General features: G+C 42.6%; 1 protein-coding gene across 2 annotated transcripts in view; it reads right to left on the minus strand.

The window, feature by feature from the left end:
• The window catches only part of pard3ba (par-3 family cell polarity regulator beta a), a 142,098-nt gene that overhangs the window by 30,338 nt on the left and 91,463 nt on the right, over window positions 1-20,297 (minus strand). For both annotated transcript variants that reach the window (XM_058651980.1, XM_058651987.1), the window contains one exon: window positions 12,840-12,951. In XM_058651980.1, the coding sequence (XP_058507963.1) occupies window positions 12,840-12,951 (112 nt within the window). The remainder of the gene's footprint in view (window positions 1-12,839; window positions 12,952-20,297) is intronic.

Below are 20,297 nucleotides of genomic sequence, written 5' to 3' on the forward strand. Positions count from 1 at the left end.
ATTTCAGTTGCTCATCACGTCGTAGGAGCATTGTGCGAGCGAGTGTGAAGCAGACTCCACAGAACAACGTCGCTGTGTCGTATTCTTTCACAGACAGAGCCTGAAACACTGAGAGCATCACGTCCAACACTAACTGAGGACGAGTATTGTTTAAAAGTCAATATTTTCAATCACTGGATACAAGTGTTGCCTTTATATCGTCTCTCTATCGTCCTGATGTGTAACGTGCTCTTGAATATGGCCTGTCGCCATGGTTACCGACTGAATAAGCAACTAAAAACTTCCGTCTGCACTCATCAAATCCCATGTCGTGATTATGCCGTACAGTGTGTGCGACAGGAGGCTCACTCGCCCCCCCAGTGCACACTAAACACTCCCACACCTGGACTCTGCTCAGTCTGAGCTCGTTAGCAGCAGATGGCGCGCACACACACACACGCACACACACATATACACACGCGCGGAGACCAAAGGTTACACACACTCAGACTGGAATGCAGTCTATTTTGGTAATAGGCCAATCTGCTGGTAATTGTCCTCATTGTTAGTGTTTATTTAGGCCTCAACTCTTGACCTTTGTACATTTACATGTGCGTTTAGTCCTTAACTGTGTGTGTGTGTGTGTGTGACATTAACAGGTGTCATGAAACTGCACGACATTTAGTGAAAGGCTCCCCGTGGACGACAACGTTATCTGCTGCGATAAAAACAAAAACTTCAGCAAACACAAAGTCCAAATAAATCAGACGTGTAAATCACTCACAATGAAGAGGATAAAGTAAAACCATTTCCACTCAACATTTTGTTAAAGTGTGAGTGTTGGGATTAGAGAACTTCACGACCTTGATCGATACAAACATTTTTGTAATGTTTAAGCATTTATATAGTTTTTTCTGTAGTCTTTTAGTGTTTTTGTAATGTTAAAGCGTTTTTCTAGTGATTTTTGTAGTGTAATAGCGTTTTTTGTAATGTTTTAGCATTTTTCTAGTGTTTTTTGTAGTGTAATAGCGTTTTTGTAATGTTTTAGCAATTTTTGTGTTTTTATAGTGTTTTAGCGTTTGTTGTAATGTTTTAGTGTTTTTATAGTGTTTTTTGTAGTGTATTAGCATTTTTTGTAATGTTTTAGAATTTTTTGTAGTGTTTTTTATAGTGTTTTAGCGTTCGTTGTAATGTTTTATTGTTTTTTGTAGTGCATTACGGTTTGTAATTTTTTAGAATTTTTGTAGTGTTTTTTGTAGTTTTTATAGGGTTTTAGCATTTGTTGTGCTGCGATAAAAACAAAAACTTCAGCAAACACAAAGTCCAAATAAATCAGACGTGTAAATCACTCACAATGAAGAGGATAAAGTAAAACCATTTCCACTCAACATTTTGTTAAAGTGTGAGTGTTGGGATTAGAGAACTTCACGACCTTGATCGATACAAACATTTTTGTAATGTTTAAGCATTTATATAGTTTTTTCTGTAGTCTTTTAGTGTTTTTGTAATGTTAAAGCGTTTTTCTAGTGATTTTTGTAGTGTAATAGCGTTTTTTGTAATGTTTTAGCATTTTTCTAGTGTTTTTTGTAGTGTAATAGCGTTTTTGTAATGTTTTAGCAATTTTTGTGTTTTTATAGTGTTTTAGCGTTTGTTGTAATGTTTTAGTGTTTTTATAGTGTTTTTTGTAGTGTATTAGCATTTTTTGTAATGTTTTAGAATTTTTTGTAGTGTTTTTTATAGTGTTTTAGCGTTCGTTGTAATGTTTTATTGTTTTTTGTAGTGCATTACGGTTTGTAATTTTTTAGAATTTTTGTAGTGTTTTTTGTAGTTTTTATAGGGTTTTAGCATTTGTTGTGTTTCAGCGTTTTTCTAGTGTTTTTTGTATTGTATTAGCGTTTTTCTAGTGTTTTTTGTAGTTTATTAGCGTTTGTTGTAAGGTTTCAGCATTTTCTGTAGTGTTTTTTATAGTGTTTTAGAGTTTGTTGTAATGTTTAAGCGTTTTTCTAGTGTTTTTTTGTAGTGTATTAGTGTCTGTTGTAATGTTATAGAATTTTGTGTAGGTTTTTTGTAGTGTTTTTTATAGTGTTTTAGCATTTGTTGTAATGTGTAAGCGTTTTTCTAGTGTTTTTGTAGGGTATTAGCGTTTGTTGTAATGTTATAACATTTTTTGTAGTTTTTTTATAGTGTTTTAGCGTTTGCTGTAATGTGTAAGCGTTTTAGTGTTTTTTTGTAGTGTATTAGCGTTTTTCTAGTGGTTTGTAGACATTTTCTTTGGTTTGTATGTGAGAACATCATCATTTCCAGTTCTGATCAACGTTTTCTGACATTTTCTGAACCAAACGATGAATCCATTCTAAAAAAAATAACTGGTATCAAAAAACATTTGACTTGTTTATCATGTGGAAAATTGTGGTTGACCTACACGTGTGTGTATTTAGTCACAACATCAGTCTCCACATGGATCCCAAACATGTTCCATGTGTGTGTGTGTGGCTGTGTCAGTGTCCCGGGGTGTTGTTTATTAACAGTGGGGCCGCGTCCCTGTTCCTCTGTGGCTGTGTTTGCCTCCCCACTGTTCTCTGAAATAACATCCAAACACGGTCACGACGGCCTCCACAATGCACGTCTATCTGTGATTAAAGCAGGAAGCTGCCTCCATGTTAGGACCTTCCACACACACACACACACACACACGTCTGTCCACTCTTCTCGCTCTTCGCCTCGTTCCAGTCTCAGATTTTGACGTGTGTGTGAGTGCAAACATCACGACTGTTGACAGACGCTTCGATGACTAAATCCAAACTCCCGCTGAAAACGTCGTGAGGTTTGACCTTCACATGCTTTGATGTTCACCGGGCCAGAACGCCGTCACTGTGAGGTTAAGTGCATGTAGGGAGGGGGTCAGTCCACTCACTTATTCTCACTTATGCCTGTCCAGAAAAAAAAATGCAGTCTCCAAGTTTTCAAACAAGAACGGGACTTTCAGCATTTTCAAACCTCTCCATGTTTTTGTTTTTCTAAAACACTAGCCCAAGTGTGGACAGGACGACAGGCGTATCTGGACTAGAATTTTTTTGCGTTTTCAAATGAAAACAGTATAGCGTGGACAGAGCCTACTCCATTGTTTTCAAACATAATCATTTATGCCTGTTCAGTCTCAAAAGCAGCCACTAAATATTCTCAATTTTGAGAAAACGCTGGGGTGAGTGTGGAAGGCAGGCGTATTTGGACAAGAATTTATACGATTTCATTGTTTTCAAACATCTTTGAATCTTCTGCCTGTCCAGTCTCAAATACAGCCTTTAAATTGTCGGACTAAAAGCGTTTTCTAACTTCTATGTTTTTGGTGCTCTTAAAGTGGATGGCAGACCAGAATTTTCACACTTTCAAATGAAAACAGTGTAATGTGGACACGTCAGCATCATTTCTGCCCATCCTCTTTCAGAAAACAGCCAACCACGTTTTAAGTGTGGATGGGACAGCAGGCATATCTGGACCAGAATTGTGACTTTTTTGAAGTGAAAACAGTTGTGTGGACACAGCCTACTTCATTGTTTTCAAACGTCATCATCACTTTTGCCCGCCCAGTATCAAAAACAGCCTCCAAACTTTTTTTTATAAACTAAAAACAGAGCAGTGTGGACGCAGCTTACATATAATGACTAACAGTAACAGACAGTAACACACTGTCTTCACGTCCTCCGCCTGCTGAAATCCCACATCTTGCAGAGAAAACCGTGCCTTGATTTAGCTCCTGTTGCTTTTCCTTGTCACAGGCTTTGATGATGAAGTTATTTATGGAGCATAAAGCTCTTCATATGAGGTGAAAACCATACAGAAATATGTCCAGCTCATTTGATTAAGTGTGACCTCAACAGGAAGACAGAGAGAGAGAGAGAGCGGTACCTGCACATGTTCTGAACCCTCACTTCTTAAACCTAAACACAGAGCGTCGACGTGCTTTGAAGTGTGAGCGGCCGCGAGTGAGGAGGAGAATGGGAGATTTTTATCAACTTACAGACAGATCACACTCCGCAGTTTGCCCGTAGGCCAGAGACGAGCTGTGGGGATAAAGACAGACACCAAATAAGTCCCTGTAGGCCCGCGTCGACCCAGATGGGAAGGAGGGAGAGAAGGGAGGGGAAATGAAAGATCCTCACCCAGCTGCTGCTCGGCATTGAAATGAAGTGACTTTAAAACAAAGGCGAGAGGAAAGTGTGGAGCCTCAGGGATGAGCTGCAGAATCAAGGACAGAAAGGAGTCCGTGGATGGAATCACTCATCGTGACTTTGTGAACAGTGAAGACGGAGGGAAGGTGCCGAGCGTCACGTGTGTGTGTGAAGACTCTTGATCAAATGAGATGTTGGCTCTCGTCTTCGTCTCCCGTGTGAGTGTGGCCTGAATCTGAGTCACTGAGTTAACCCTGACGCCGTCTGGGTTCATTTTCATTTTATGTCCAACGCCCAGACCGTCCAAACCAATGTCCAGAGCGTCGCGACAAGCGTCAGGACAGACATTCAGAGCGTCGTGACAAACGTCCAGAGCGTCAGGACAGACATTCAGAGCGTCGCGACAAACGTCCAGAGCGTTAGGACAGACATTCAGAGTGTCACGACAAACGTCCAGAGCGTCAGGACAGACTTTCAGAGCGTCACGTCAAGCGTCCAGAGCATCAGGACAGACATTCAGAGCGTCACGACAAACGTCCAGAGCGTCAGGACAGACATTCAGAGTGTCACGACAAACGTCCAGAGCGTCAGGACAGACTTTCAGAGCGTCACGTCAAGCGTCCAGAGCATCAGGACAGACATTCAGAGCGCCGCGGCAAACGTCCAGAGCGTCAGGACAGACATTCAGAGCGTCGTGTCAAACGTCCAGAGCGTCAGGACAGACATTCAGAGCGTCACGACAAACGTCCAGAGCGTCACGACAGACATTCAGAGTGTCACGACAAACGTCCAGAGCGTCACGACAGACATTCAGAGTGTCACGACAAACGTCCAGAGCGTCAGGACAGACTTTCAGAGCGTCACGTCAAGCGTCCAGAGCATCAGGACAGACATTCAGAGCGTCGTGTCAAACGTCCAGAGCGTCAGGACAGACATTCAGAGCGTCACGACAAACGTCCAGAGCGTCACGACAGACATTCAGAGTGTCACGACAAACGTCCAGAGCGTCAGGACAGACTTTCAGAGCGTCACGTCAAGCGTCCAGAGCATCAGGACAGACATTCAGAGCGTCACGACAAACGTCCAGAGCGTCAGGACAGACATTCAGAGCGTCACGACAAACGTCCAGAGCATCAGGACAGACATTCAGAGCGTCACGACAAACGTCCAGAGCGTCAGGACAGACATTCAGAGCGTCACGTCAAGCGTCCAGAGCGTCACGACAGACATTCAGAGTGTCATGACAAGCGTCCAGAGCGTTCACCAAAGGCTTCACCAAACAGAGTCGGTGATAAATATGATTCAACAAAAAGCTAAGCAGAAAACAAAGACGTCCAGAATCAACATCTGAAAAGACGTGGAAGGAGGTAAACCTGACGCCAACCTGCTGCCCAACGTTCTTGGCCCAGAAGATCTGAATCTCAGTGACGTGGATCATCTGGTTCTTCAAACACTCCACACCAAAACACTTGGCTCCATCATCTCCGGCTGTGAAGTTGTTTGTTGGAGAGCATACGTCGACACAGGCGAGGAGATTAGGCCACAGGTGGCTGGAGAAGTGCCGACGTTCACGCGGCAACCAAGTCCCTATCGCAAACTATTACCCACTTTCAGGGCTGATAAAAAGCTTGTGCTGTGATCCTATCAAATGATTACCTCCACTTTCCTGCTCGCCAGCGATGTGGAAACAAAATGTTTCCGGTGGCAAACAAATACAGAAATGGTTTGAGGTGATTTTTTTTCCCCCCCGTCTTTGTTTGGAAAGCAATTTATTTTCGGAATATTCATGAAGCCCGACGACGCACAATTCTGGAACAAATAAAGGTATTAGTGCATAATTCAATTAAATTTGCAATGCAAAACATGGAATTATCTCAGCTCGCTGCTGGAATGAGCTCCAGCAGCTGATTTTTGGACTGAATGGAACCATCTTCATTTCTATAATCATCACCTTAAAGCCGACGTTGACATACTGTATGTTTGACTTATTCCTCCTCTGTCATTTTGCCTTGCTGGGAAACAGTAGCTTGTTTCGGGATTATTCTGGGCTGTGCGATCCAAACACTAGTTTGTGGCCGGGGCCTCCAGAATAGTGCTGAACCTGGTCCAACGGGCGGCCTTTAATCAGCACAGGCCTCCACAGCTGCACCAACGTGAGTTTAACATCTGATTGTCGAGTCTTCTAGTTCATTCTAATGAATAAAATACACTAATTAGATACTGGATTTATCACCAGATTGTAATAATCATGAAGTTAAATGCTTTGTTTGACTAAAATCATAGATTAAAGTGTCAAATGTACTCATTACAAACTGTTTTGATCATGGATTCATAGGTTGGAGTGTTTTTCTCAACAATGAAAACCAGTTTCTGGAGGAAAACACTTACAGATCAAAAATGGACTCGATTCATTCAGGAAATAATGGACCGATGAATCTATGATGAACGGAATCATTCATTGCAGCTTGACACATGGTGTTTTGGTGCTAACTTATAAGGACAATTCATATGTTGCTTTAACGTATTAAATGTAAATTAGTTGCAGTAATATTTAACACTCTCTTCCTCCCTCTGTCAGCTCCTTGTCTCCTCGTGTCTCCTCCTCATGCCAGTACAGACTCTCCTTGTTAGATCTCCCCCCCTCCGGGCTCCTTCATGTCATGTTTGCTTTGAAGCCGCTCTGCTGCTTTGTCATGTTCTCTGTCTTTTGTCCTCTCTTTCTCATAAACAAATACGCTCTACCGTTCTCCCTCCCTCCCTCCCTCCCTCCCTCTCCCTCCCTCCCTCCCTCTTCGTCTTTGTAAGCAGCTTTCCGCTCGCCGGGCTACACTGTTTTGTGGCAGCGTCCCAAACAGCAGGTATACAGCGGGACGGGCGTGCCAGCACATCCATTACACCTGTGCTCAGTGGACGGACAGTGTCCAGGTCAGTGACTGGGACACGTTAGCGGCAGCTAATCTCACCAGTTAACCAAATCTGACATCAGTATCCTGCATCAAACAGGGACGGGTATCAGGAACTGACAAGAACCTCCTTATTGCTGGATTAAAACACGTGTTGTGTTCTTGTGTTTCTTTCTCAGACATCACGGACTGTTGCCAGCGACAGGAATCGAGCACTGGTATGAAACTGGTGGGAGTTCCTCACTAATCAGCACCAAAGTTCTTGACCAACGGTGAAGTTTAGTGCTGGAGAGAGTCCCTAATTTCCCCCAATTTAAGGGACAGATACATTTGCACAACATTAGCAAAGCAAGGCAGCGTGTAGAAAGAAAACACAATGGGACCCAACACAGAGCCCTGTGGTACACCACCAGAAAACACTAGCACAGATTGCAAGCATTATACACTTCCTAACTGTTCTGATGGATGATGATGACGTTTACGTGCTCTCTAGTCACTGTGGTGGACAAACACTTGAAAAAAAACAACAACCTCTTTTTGATAAATTATGCGAAAATGTGGCGAGAACGGGGTAACGCTAGCAAACACAAAATTAGCAAAGCTAACATATCTGTGACTGCTCACAGAAGCGCAGCGTCGTCTACGCAGCCTCCCGCCTCCGAAAAACTTCATTAAAGGTAACAATTCTGGTTGAAAGTGTAGCTATTTACTCAAAACACCGTTAGCATCACGTTTAAGGACATAACAATGATTTGAGAGACACGTTTGGACACGTAGCCGCTACAGTGTAGAGTCAGTGTAAACAAGGGAGCATGACTCATCATTTATCGGTTAAATCGGGAGAGTCTGCCCTCTGGTGGCAGTTTAAAGAGAGAGACGTATAAATCAATAAGTAGTGTTATCAAATAAGCTACGTCACCAACCACCAAAATATAGTCAAATATCAAAGTATCTATAAATATCAGTATATCTGACCAGGATCAGTAACAGCATCATCATCAAATCCACATTTGTAAACACTAACTTTTACAGACACTGATGTGTTTGTGTGTGTGTGTGTGTGCGTGAGTTTTCATTCATTAAGACTGTGGGCACAAAACCGTCCAGGGCTTTTGCCTCTGGGCATGAAGCTCTGTGTGTGTGTGTGTGTGTGTGTGTGTGTGTGTAGGCCATCTATCACAGTGACAGGCTGCTGCGTGTTTACTTAATGATGTGGGGGTTTATTTATGAAGTGATGGCCGACGTGTGGGAGGGAGGGAGAGAGGGAGGGAGAGCGCGCGGCGAGAGATTGAGACAGCCCGAGGATGTGACATTAAAATATCATCAAGGTGATGGATGTCCACACACGCGACATTAGAGCGAAATACAAAAAACAGCTGTGCGACGGATGACGACTCGTATCTGGACTTGCGAGTGTGTGTCTGTGTGTGGGTGACTTCTGTGTTCATTTGTGTGTCACATGTGCTGCCAGTGTTGTTTACGATTCACAGGGTAATGAGTTGAGGATCAGACCAGTGTGTGTGTGTGTGTGTGTGTGTGTCATTGTTATGCTGGCCCGTGCTGTGTGTGGTCAGCAGTGATGCACATACAGTTGAGTTACCTCACAATAAACATGTCACGACACGCACCGGAGGCACTGATGCGAGGCTGCGGCACAGGACGTGGACGTAGGTAAGAAGGTGAGATGTCCAAATCAAACCACTAGGGGGCAAATGTAAATAAATGCAAATAATGCAGTATCTGTGTTATCACAACAAGAATGCGTCCCACACTTTTAGACAAGCTTTTCCTACTGAAAACTGTCGTTTTTTTAACCGCTCAATCACGTAAACCAAAGTCCATAGAGAAAATGAGCGATTTTAGATCGCAGGGACACAGGAGCTGCTGATCAACCACTGCCTCGTTTGTTGAGTTATCATCACTAAGATTTACCAGAAACGCAGGAAGAGGGGAAAAAACACACTAAACAACACATTTTAACTTGCCGATGGAGGCACGAGTGGATCAGCGTCCCCTCTAAGCTGGGACGTAAAATCGACAGTTTTCTCTATGGGGTTTGGTGTGGGAGAGTGAGCGGTTTACAGACTCCAGTTTCCTGTTGGAAAAGTGTGTGAAATAAAGTCTTAAGATATGCATGTTAGTGGGGGAGTGTTTTGTCGAGTCACTAAAATTGTCCTCAGGTCTATTCTTGACAAAGTCTTCTCACAAAACAACACAAAAGTCTGTGGACGTGTGGACTCACAGACTCTGTCACACCAACACCAGGTCCCTGGTTCATGTGGACGTGTTTCCAAAGCTGAGCCTCACAGAACAAAGTCTTCCATAAAAAGAAAGCGGTCGTCAAGAATCTTAATTGGCCATCAAGACACGACAGAGAGCCTATCATTAGCATACAGAGGGACAAGTGTGACCTATACACAGACAGGGAACATGGGGGACATGGGGGACGGGTCAAACTAAAGACAGATAGACAGACAGAGACACGGGAGCAGCAGACAGTCACTTCAATGATTCTCCCCGCACACACACACACACACACACACTCAGAGACATAAACAGGTATCGAAATAAGCGTCTAATAATTAAAATAATAGGCACTCGTCTCGTCCCTCTGTCTCTGTCTCTGTGAGACACTCACAGAGACAGAGGGACGGTCGCGGCCTCGCGGCCAGAGCTGCGAGAAAACCCTTTCAACCATTCAAGGCTGCAGAAAACGGCTAAAAGGATGATCGTACAAGGCCCAAGTGTTTGAGCTCAAGTGCTCTGCATTTACTCTGTACTCACACACACTCAGACACACACACACACACACACGCACACGCGCACACACGCACACGCGCACACACACACACACACACACACACACTCACACACAGAGAGGAGACTGGTGAATGAAAAAGACGAGCAGACAGAGAGAGAAACATGATGTCAGAGTGCAGCAGAACCATGAGTGTCCACACGTGAACCCACGTCCGCTGTGTGCATGTGTTGCCATGGTAACGACGTTCATGTCAACACATTTGTGACACGCGGGGAAGAATTTCTTGGACTTTTCCAGGACGAATTCCATCAAATTCAAGTACTTTTCTTGAACTTTCCAGGACCAATTCCATTAAATTCAAGTACTTTTCTTGAACCTTCCAGGACCAATTCCATACAATTCAAGTACTTTTCTTGAACTTTCCAGGACCAATTCCATTAAATTCAAGTACTTTTCTTGAACCTTCCAGGACCAATTCCATTAAATTCAAGTACTTTTCTTGAACTTTCCAGGACCAATTCCATTAAATTCAAGTACTTTTCTTGAACTTTCCAGGACCAATTCCATTAAATTCAAGTACTTTTCTTGAACCTTCCAGGACCAATTCCATTAAATTCAAGTACTTTTCTTGAACTTTCCAGGACCAATTCCATTAAATTCAAGTACTTTTCTTGAACTTTCCAGGACCAATTCCATCAAATTCAAGGACTTTTATTAGATTTTCCAGGACCAATCCCCTCACATCAGCGTCAGGAGACATTTACCTAAATACCAACTTCACTTCTTTCTTGCACACAATTCAAGCACTTTCAATGACCCGCATCCATTTAGGGCAAATTCCAAGGATTTCAAGGACCGTGGGAAGCCTGCGCTGCCATGTGTTGCGTCAGGAGACGATTTGAAACCTGTAGAAATGTGATTTTTATTGCATTTCAAACCACCTCCAAATGTCCTTTCAATCTGATTTTGGGAAATAAACTAATTGAATGTTTTATTTTGTTCAGTCTCAGAATAAAATCTGTACATGCAACACAACGGCCGTGGTGTGAATGAGTTTTTTTTTAATGTATTCAATTATTTTATTTATCATTTTTCATGAATTAAAGAACAGTGGATTTAAATGTGTGTGTGTGAGGATTGTGGGTAACATGAGGCTTAACATAAATAAAAGTCTGACTGTGGTCAGGACATCTATTCATGTCTCTGCTTATTCTTTCTGGTTTTCAACCCCCTACACAGTTACAGTGTGTGTGTGTGTGTGTGTGTGTGTATGTGTGTGTGTGTGTGTGTGTGTGTGCGTGCGTGTGTGTTGTTCGTCCTTTATTCTTAACAACTTTCCTCGCAGCTAAAATAAAGGCGAAACATGTTAAAACTCACACATTTTTAAATGGTGATTGTTGAATTGAATTATTTAACTATTTAACTTTATTTTTCTGTTAAAACCAAAACTGAGGCGGAGTTTATTAGTCCCGAAAAAACTCCACGAGCACCAGTGCAAACAAGAAGGGGCTCAGACCTAATCCCTGAGCTAATCCCACCGTCACACACTTCTCTGCCACTCCAGACTTCCTTCAAACACAACGCTCTTCACTGCAAGTGAGAAAAATGCCACTTTTAAGCATTACTTTGCAACGTTATGACACTTAAACATGAAAGACATGGACAGAGGAAAGAGGTTTTTGGGTTTTTTTCACAACTTCCTGCATCATTTTCTTTCAGTTTCTATTCTTACAAGTGTGAGTGTGAATGTGGCGTTTCATTATCAGTCTCCCCGGGAGACAAAGCCTCTGCCGGGTTAGGGTTTTACGGAGCGATGCCACATCATCATCATCTTCTTTCCTTTCTTCTTCTTCTTCTTCAGGAATAATAACCTGAGATCAGAGGTTGTCCCTCGCTCTCGCAGCAGAGTGTGTGAGTGGCACCGACACGTGGACGAGTCTCTGATGAAGACGGGGTTTCTCAGAGACGACAACAAAGGAAAGGACTCGGCCAGATTCTGATTCTGGATCAAAATGTGATTTTCTGCATCCCATTTGAAAATGGCTGGTAAGTGGCTATCGATTTCCACGAGGGTGATCACGTGAGCCGAGGGTTCAGGAGTGTGCGGCGCTAAATGAAACGATTCCTCAGGCTGGATCGATACAGAGTTCAGGGGCATTTAGCAGCGCAGCCGAGCGACAGGAGGCAACTACAGTGAGAGCGCGTCACACCCAAAACAAGACAAGAAGGTCGAGTGGACCACACTGTCACACAGGAGAGGAGATGAACGTGTGTGTGTGTGTGTGTGTGTGTGTGTGTTGAAATGTCACCAGTCTAATAGATCTCTCCATAAACTAAATGAGGAGGAGAGCAGGCGCCGCCTCGGTGGCACACGGCAACTCCAAATGTTAACAAGAGAGCTGAAAATAGCCCAAGAACAACACACACACACACACACACACTCACTCACACACACACACACACACTTAATACAAGACTCGTCTCATGAAATCTGTCTGTCTGTTCACGTCTTTCTCTCGTGGTTAAACATCTTTTTCTAACAAGAAACTGAAGTTTAAATCACCGAAACACTCTCCCACACCAAACCCCATAGAGAAAATCAGCAATTTTAGCTCACGGGGACACAGGAGCTGCTGGTCCGCTGCTGCCCCGTGTGGTCACTTTGCGTCACTGACGTTAATCTGAATGGAGGCGTTCAAACGCCGAATTTTACAAAATAACACGTTTGAATTTAGTGATGGATGATTGTGATGGAGGCAGCGGTGGATCAACGTCTCCTGTGCTGTGATGTTAAAATCGCTGATTTTCTCTATGGGCTTTGGTGTGGGAGAGTGAGCGCTTTACAAACGTTAGTTTCCTGTTGGAAAAGTCTGTCTAACATTGAAATAAAGACATGAGCATGTTCTTAAGACATCGTAGAATTAAGCAGACATGGATTTTATTGGACGAGTCTTTTGTTGCGTTGCTAAAATCGTCCTTGTCCCGGGTTTATTCTCGGTAAAGTGGTCTGTCCATGACAACACTCACCCGGTTCGGGTCGTTCTCCAGGAGCCGGCGCCGCGCTGCGTCGAGGTCCTCGTAGACGGGAGCGGCTCGAGACCGCGGGTAATCCTGACGCACGCCCTGGAAATGCTGATCGCTGCAAGAGGCAGAGAGAGAGAGAGAGAGAGAGAGATTTTCAAAATAAAATCCAAGATATTTGCTAGTTTATGTGAGAAAATGGTTAGAAAAAATGTTCATCTGTGTTTCCCCCAAACCACAAAAAAACAAAAAAAACAGATCGTTGTTGTTTTTTTATTAAAAACTTAAAAATGTTCCTTAGAAACATGTTTTCATAATAATTTAAGCATTGGAAGTTGTTTTTTTGTGACATTACAACATTTGCTGACACTTTTTTGGGAGAATCAGTGATAATTTCCATAAAACGAGTCCATTTACTTCTTCTGTTTTGCCTGTGATTGTCTGTATCACTATTTTTCTTTTTCTTTTTTACACCTCCTCTGTGACTGTAAAACACAAAAACACTGGACAAAAGGGTGAGTGTTGTCCAGCGCTGCCGTTATTAAACACAGGAAGTTCATTAGTGAAGAACAAACAGTAGATAGTTTAAGTCTCTCCTGTGACTCTGTCTTTAATTAGAAAAACGTGTGTGAGACTTTTTAACCACATAGAAAGCTCACCGTGTAAAATCTGTACTTGCTTAAGTCGACAATCACTGTGTATGTGACTGTAAACTCAAGTTTGTGTCACTCTGTGATCCACTCACTCTCCCACACCAAACCCCATAGAGAAAATCAGCGATTTTACATCACAGCTCACAGGAGTCGTTGATCCACCTTTTCCCTTGTTGAGTAAGTTTAAATGTGTTATTTTGTAAAATTCTGTGTTTGAAATTCTTGGTTCAGATTGACCTCAGTGACACAAAGTGACCACACGAGGCAGCAGTAGACCAGCAGCCCCTGTGTCCCCGTGAGCTAAAAACGCTGATTTTCTCTATGGGGTTTGGTGTGGGAGAGTGAAATTCAGTTTCCAGACAAAACAATGGCGTCTAATGTTGAGAAAAGGTGGCAAATATGTTCTTAAGATATCGTAGACTTAAACAGGAATAGATTTTATCAAGGTAGTAGTTTGTTAAGTGGCTATAATACAGTTTTATAAGCTAAAAGTGCAGGAGTTTACAAAGTTCATTTACCAATTTTTCCTAGTGGAGTGCGTTTGATGCAGCTTTCTCAATACAAAAGAGCTGAGTCGCACGCACGCACACACACACACACGCGCACACGCACACACACACACACACACACGCGCACACGCACACACACACACGCGCACACGCACACACGCCGGCTAATTGTTGCGTCTTGAGTTTAACGACAGGTTTCACTGTGGAACTAATCAATAGCAATCCCTGCGTCCTGCAGACGGCCATGCTGTTAAACTAATCACACTTAATCTCATGTATTATTTATTTATTCTCTTGTTACTTTCTCTTTTTTTTTTTATTACTTACTTACTTACTTGGCCTCTGCCTGTGTGTGTGTGTGTGTGTGTGTGTGTGTGTGTGTGTGTGTGTGTGTTTAGCCATTAGCCAATCCCAGGGCCCGTAATTAGAGCTGCCATTTTGATTGAGCGCACGCGCGTCGCTCTCCAAATGAAACAACACTGTAATTATCTCATTACGCCGCGGCCTCCATCACTGACAACGACAAACATCAGCATATGAACGCTGAAGACGCAGGCTCAATCTCACCCAAGAGGAGGAGGGGGATTACGAGCAAGTTTGGGTTTATTTTAAAATACAGAAATGAATAAAACACATCAGAATTCTGAGATTAAAGTCAGAATGATTACATGAAAAAAAAGTCAGAATTATGAAATTTAAATCAAAAAGATGATCATTTTGGGATTAAAGTGAGAATTCTGAGATTAAAGTCAGAAATCTGAGGATTTTGAGATTAAAATCAGATTTCTGGAAAAAAAATCACAGATGGGATTCTGAGGGAAAAAGTCAGGATTCGGAGAATTAAGAAAAATGCAGAATTCTGAGATTAAAGTCAGAAATCAGAGAAATTTGAGATTAAAGTCAGATTTCTGGGAAAAGAAGGTCAGACGTTAGAATTCAGATCATTTTAGTTTAAGAAAACAAAATTAGAATTCTGAAATGTAAGTCTGACTTCTCAGTAAAAGTCAGAATTCACAGATTTTTTGATTAAAGTTAGAATTCAGAGAATTTTGCGATTAAGAAAAAATGTCACAATTGTGGCATTAAAGTCAAAAATCGGAAACTAAAGCCAGAATTTCTAACTTTGAGGAAAAACTCTGAGATTAAACTCAGCATTCAGAGAATTTTGAGATTAGACAGGTAAAATAAACAAGTCTGAAATTCTGAGGGTGGAGACAAGAGACATTTATGGCTTAATGAACATCGTGTGAAGTCCTTTGATATTTTGTATGTTCCTCTATAAATGAGATGATCAGTCCTTTCTCAGATTTAATCAAATATGGACACAGAGAAAGCTCACGTGTAGGTTTAACCGTCGTAAAATATAAATACGTTGACGCAGACATTGATTTTCCTTAGAGAAGCGTGATGTATGGAGGTCTAACAAGTTCAGAGCGAGCGCCCGCGGACTCAAACCATCAATAAATCAATAAAGGCTTGTTTTGCCATATTAGCTTCAACCACAGCAGTTGATACCACTTAAGTCGGACGACTTATTCCTTCATGTATCATATTTCAGAGTGTGCGCCGCCGCCGCCGCCGCCGCCACGCTGGAGGACGAGATGAGACAGCGGAGCAGGAAATGAAAGACGCGTCAGGCGACAGAATGAGAGCAGAGCCAGAAGTGAACAACTTGGAAAAGAGTGACAGAGGGAACTGGAGTGAGAACAAAACTAAGCGTCACATGAAAGAGAACGCCGCTATCCTGTGGTGTGAGACACTTTCAGAGCGGACTAATTAGGAAGCGTGTGCCGCCGCCGTCGCCGCCATCGCCGCCGCCGCCTCAGGCTGGTTTTGGTGGAGATTTTTATTTAAACACAAAAAAAGAACCAGTAAGGCAGGTTTGACTTCAGCGGCCGCCTGCTGTGTTGGAAGCACACATTCAAGTCAACGGTCAACGTTTGCTTTCCTGCTGCAGAAGCTCAGCGTCAGGATCTGATATCAACATATGGAGCTTTTACCACTGTGCAGACGGAGCACGGCTCGGCTCCACCCTACGCCATGACTTCATAGACCCTCCTCAACGTGTGCGGAGTCGTCATAGCACGGCGTCATTTTAAATGTGACACAAAAACACAAACTAAATGTTGGAGATTAATCTTAATTAGCGTTTTTGTAATGTTTGAGCATTTTCTTAGTGGTTCAGCGTTTTTGTCACATTTTAGCACTTTCTTATTAACCGTTTTCTTAATGTTTTTGTAATGTGTTAGCGTTTTCTTAGTGTTTCATTGTTTTCTTAGTGTTTTAGCACTTTTGTAATGTTTGAGCGTGTTCTTAGTGTTTTATTGTTTTCATAGCGTTTTAGCATTTTTGTAACGTGGTAGCTTTTCCTTAGTGTTTTAGCGTTTTTTGTAATGTGTTAGCGTTTCTTTAGTGTTTTAGCGTTTTTGTCACATTTTAGCACTTTCTTATTGTGTAACCGTTTTCTTAGTGTTTTTGTAATGTTTGAGCGTTTTCTTAGTGTTTTATTGTTTTATTGTTTTCTTAGTGTTTGAGCATTTTTGTAATGTGTTGGCGTTTTTGAAATGCTGTGTTTTCTTAAATGTTGTAATGTTTGGCCCTCCAGGGCCACTGTACAAAAACACCATTTCTCACATCCATCCAAAAAAAAGTCTCAGTTTTCAGTGACTTAAGAGTGGCCCGTCGTCTCTGAGCTCTTTCTCAGGCAACGTCCTGACGTCCTGACGACCAGAGAAGTTTCTTCACCGTGGCAACGATGTATCGTGTTTGAACTGTGGTCAAAATGCAGGAGCATGTTCACTGATTTGTCATTGGCTCACTTTCATCTTTCCTCTGCACAGTGACACAGTTTTTTTACAAACACACCTCTCACAAGTCTTTAAATCTCTCCACTTTGGCCTTGCTTTCTCTTTTTTCCACCCCTCACTCGTCTTTCATCTCCCACCCCCCCCCCGGTTACTTGCTCCAGCTACAAAGAGCGCCTTCAGGCTAATAAAATTTGACAAGCATAGCTAACCCTTTTTTTCTCCACAGGTCAGGCCTCGAGCGCGGCTCTAATCAAATGTGACGCCCATCACGACACACACCTGCCATTGAAGGCCTAATGAAAATGTCCAACAGCAAATTAAGGAGACTGAGTCAAGAGTGTCCACAGTTGACAGCGTCTCAGTTGACGAAACCACGCAAACGCAAGCACGTCACGCACAATTACTCTTCAAAAAATATGTGCACAACACGAGAGATCTTTCATAAGCTCTGAGTGGGACTCACTTCCTCCTCGGCGTCATTAAAACAGCGTAATGAAAAAAGATGAAAGAAACAGATCCGTGTTTCCTCGGAAACAATCAAAGCTCCCGGCGCGCCGCGGCAATAATGGAAGCTTTACAAAACACCAGGAAAAAATTGATTTTAGCCACTTCACAAAACAACATCTACACCTGCTCGTGTCTACAAGTTATTAAGAACGTGTAAAAGTTCTTTTCCTCACTGTTCAGCAGCTTTTTCTGACTGGAAACTCAAGTTTATGTCCCTCTAACATTGTACACCAAACCCCATAGAGAAAAGTGGTGATTCTACATCACAGCACACAGGAGTTATTTAGCCACTGCTGCCTCCATTAAAACATTCAAACGTGTTATTTTGTGAATTCTGTGTTTGAAAACCTGTGTTTGCATTAACTCAGTGACACAAAGTGACCACACGAGGCAGCAGTAGACCAGCAGCTCCTATGTCTCTGTGAGCTAAAAACGCTGATTTTCTCTATGGGGTTTGGTGCAGGAGAGTTCCTTGCAGAAAAGGCTTTTTAACAACGAGATAAAGCAACAAACACATTGCAAAGACATTTTAAACTTAATAGGTGATCATTTCATTGGGTGAGCTTTTTGTTGAGTGGTTCAAATCTATATATCAGGAAATTAAAAGTACTTTAAAATGCGAGGGAACACTTCTATATACTGTAAATACAGCAGGGGAGATTAGACCAATATTTTTTGAGCAGTGGTGTAAAAGTCGCTGGACCACACACAGCGCTGTTGCTAGGTTACGCTGGGCAGTACAACATGCGGGTGTCTGGGTGTGCGTCTGTTTCTGACCATGTCTGTGTGAATGAAAAAGCCCAGGAGGGAGGGGTGGGCGGGCGCGTCTGACCTCACGAGTGGCTGTGGGTGTTTCAACAGCCGCACAAGACACTGCCAGTGTGTGAGTGACTTCCTCTGAGCCGCAGGTGCAAATATGTGCCAGTCTTAGATGTGGGAAGTGAGCGGGTGTGACTGGAATACACCTGAGGTCGTCCACCTCTCATAATACTTACAACGTGGTGATTAGAGTTCTTCTGTGAGTGTGTACGGGTGGGCTGAGCTCTAAGACATGCAAACCAACCACTGAGCATAAAACCGGCCAAATTCTGCAGCTATAACAGCTTTAAAGGAGCACATTAAAGAGATAAGTGAGGTCTTTGTAAAGTGCATGTATGACGTACTGACACAAAGCTGATTTTAGCCACTTCATTAAAGACTTAGCTCATAAAAATAATATGTTTGCTGCTTTTTCTCACTGCTAAAAAGCTTTTTTCTGCCTGGAAACTGAAGTCTGTAAAACACTCACTCTCCTGCACCAAACTCCATAGAGAGAAGTGACATTGATTTGACATCACAGCACACAGGAGGTGTCCGTCCACTGCTGCCTCCATTAATAAGTTCAAATGTGCTATTTGGTGACTTATATATTTGATCTCCTTGGTTTGGACTCACCTAAATGCCTCAAATGTACTAAAGGAAGCAGCAGCTCCTGTGTCCGCATGAGCTTAAGATGCTATTTATCGCTATGGACTTTGGTGCGGGAGAGTGAGTGGTTTACAAACGTGAGTTTCCTTGTAGTAAAAGCGGTTTAAATGTGAGATAAAGTGACAACTACATCGTGAAAATACTTTAAACTTAGATAAATTAACGTTTTTTTTCACTGGAGTTTGGTGCGGGAGAGTGAGCAGCGAGATAAAGCAGCAAACATCCACTTACAGTAACCGTGTACATTTATACTTTTAATACGGACGTCTAACACACGGAAACCAAACAACGTGCACTAATGATGTTATTCCACCTTTAATTCTCTCTCCCCTCCGTACAGTGAACAAGCCAAACAAAGGCTCCTCGTCCATCATGCTAATGCTGCTGAAGACTATCTAATATCCATTAAGAGCAAAGAACAGACAAGTGACACAGTGAGGAGAGAGAGAGAGAGAGAGACAGAGAGACAGAGAGAGAGAGAGAGAGAGAGAGAGAGGGGGAGAGAGAGAGAGGCTGCTAATGAAGTAGCCACCACTCGTGGATGAGAGCTAAAGTGGTCTAACAGGCTGCTAGACTGTGGCTAATTATCCCTCGTCCTCTTTTGTCTGCATCCTCTGCTCTGTCACTTCTCCACTCCTGAGTTTACTTCGGCTTCTCTCGCGTGTTTTCCGTCTCTTCCTCTTCGTTTCTTCCCGCTCTCTCTCTCTCTCTCTCTCCATCTGCCACCGCCTTCCATTTCCCATCTGTCTATTTCCACGTCTCTCTCTCTGAATCCTCTCTTTTCTCTGGATTAGATTGGGTGTCTTGGGCTTACTTTTTTTTTTTTGTTTGATTTGCAAGTCAATAGTCATTTCTGTTAAGAGTTTAAATTGAGGGGGGAAAAGTTTTTAATGTGGCCTCAATTATTTCATGTGGGAAATGATACATTTGCATTAAAATCTCATTTTATGACCCGATTCATGAGCTCTGATAAGAGTTTTATGAGTGAATACACCATAAAAAAACTATTAATTTTGGATCAAAAGAAAGTCTACTTTATATGAAAGTTATATGAAGAACATGTTTGCCACACTTACTCTTTGTCAGACACGGAACTGAAGCGCTGACTCCCTGCACCAAACCCCATTGAGAAAACCAACGATTTAAGATCCCAGGGACACGGGAGCTGTCGATCCACGACTGCCTCCATCAGTGAGCTCCAATGTTTCATCAGGAATTTTCAGCATTGAAAAATCTTTGTTCAGATTTACTTCAGTGACACAGAGTGACCACACGAGGCAGCGGTAGACCAGCAGCTCCTGTGTCGCCGTGAGCTTAAATTGTTGATTTTCTCTATGGAGTTTGGTGCGGGAGAGTGAGCTGCACAGAAATGTGATTTTACAGTCAAAAAAAATCAAAAAATGTAGATTTTATGAGGTGAGTCTGTTGTTAAGTGGCTAAGAATTCTCCCTTTAACTGTTTGTGTTTGATTTTTTAAGCCTTATGTGGAATTTTTTTTTCATTTTCAGCTTCAGTGTGTGG

Source organism: Solea solea, chromosome 2, assembly GCF_958295425.1.
Source record: "Solea solea chromosome 2, fSolSol10.1, whole genome shotgun sequence".
NCBI classification, from domain to species: Eukaryota; Metazoa; Chordata; class Actinopteri; order Pleuronectiformes; family Soleidae; genus Solea; species Solea solea.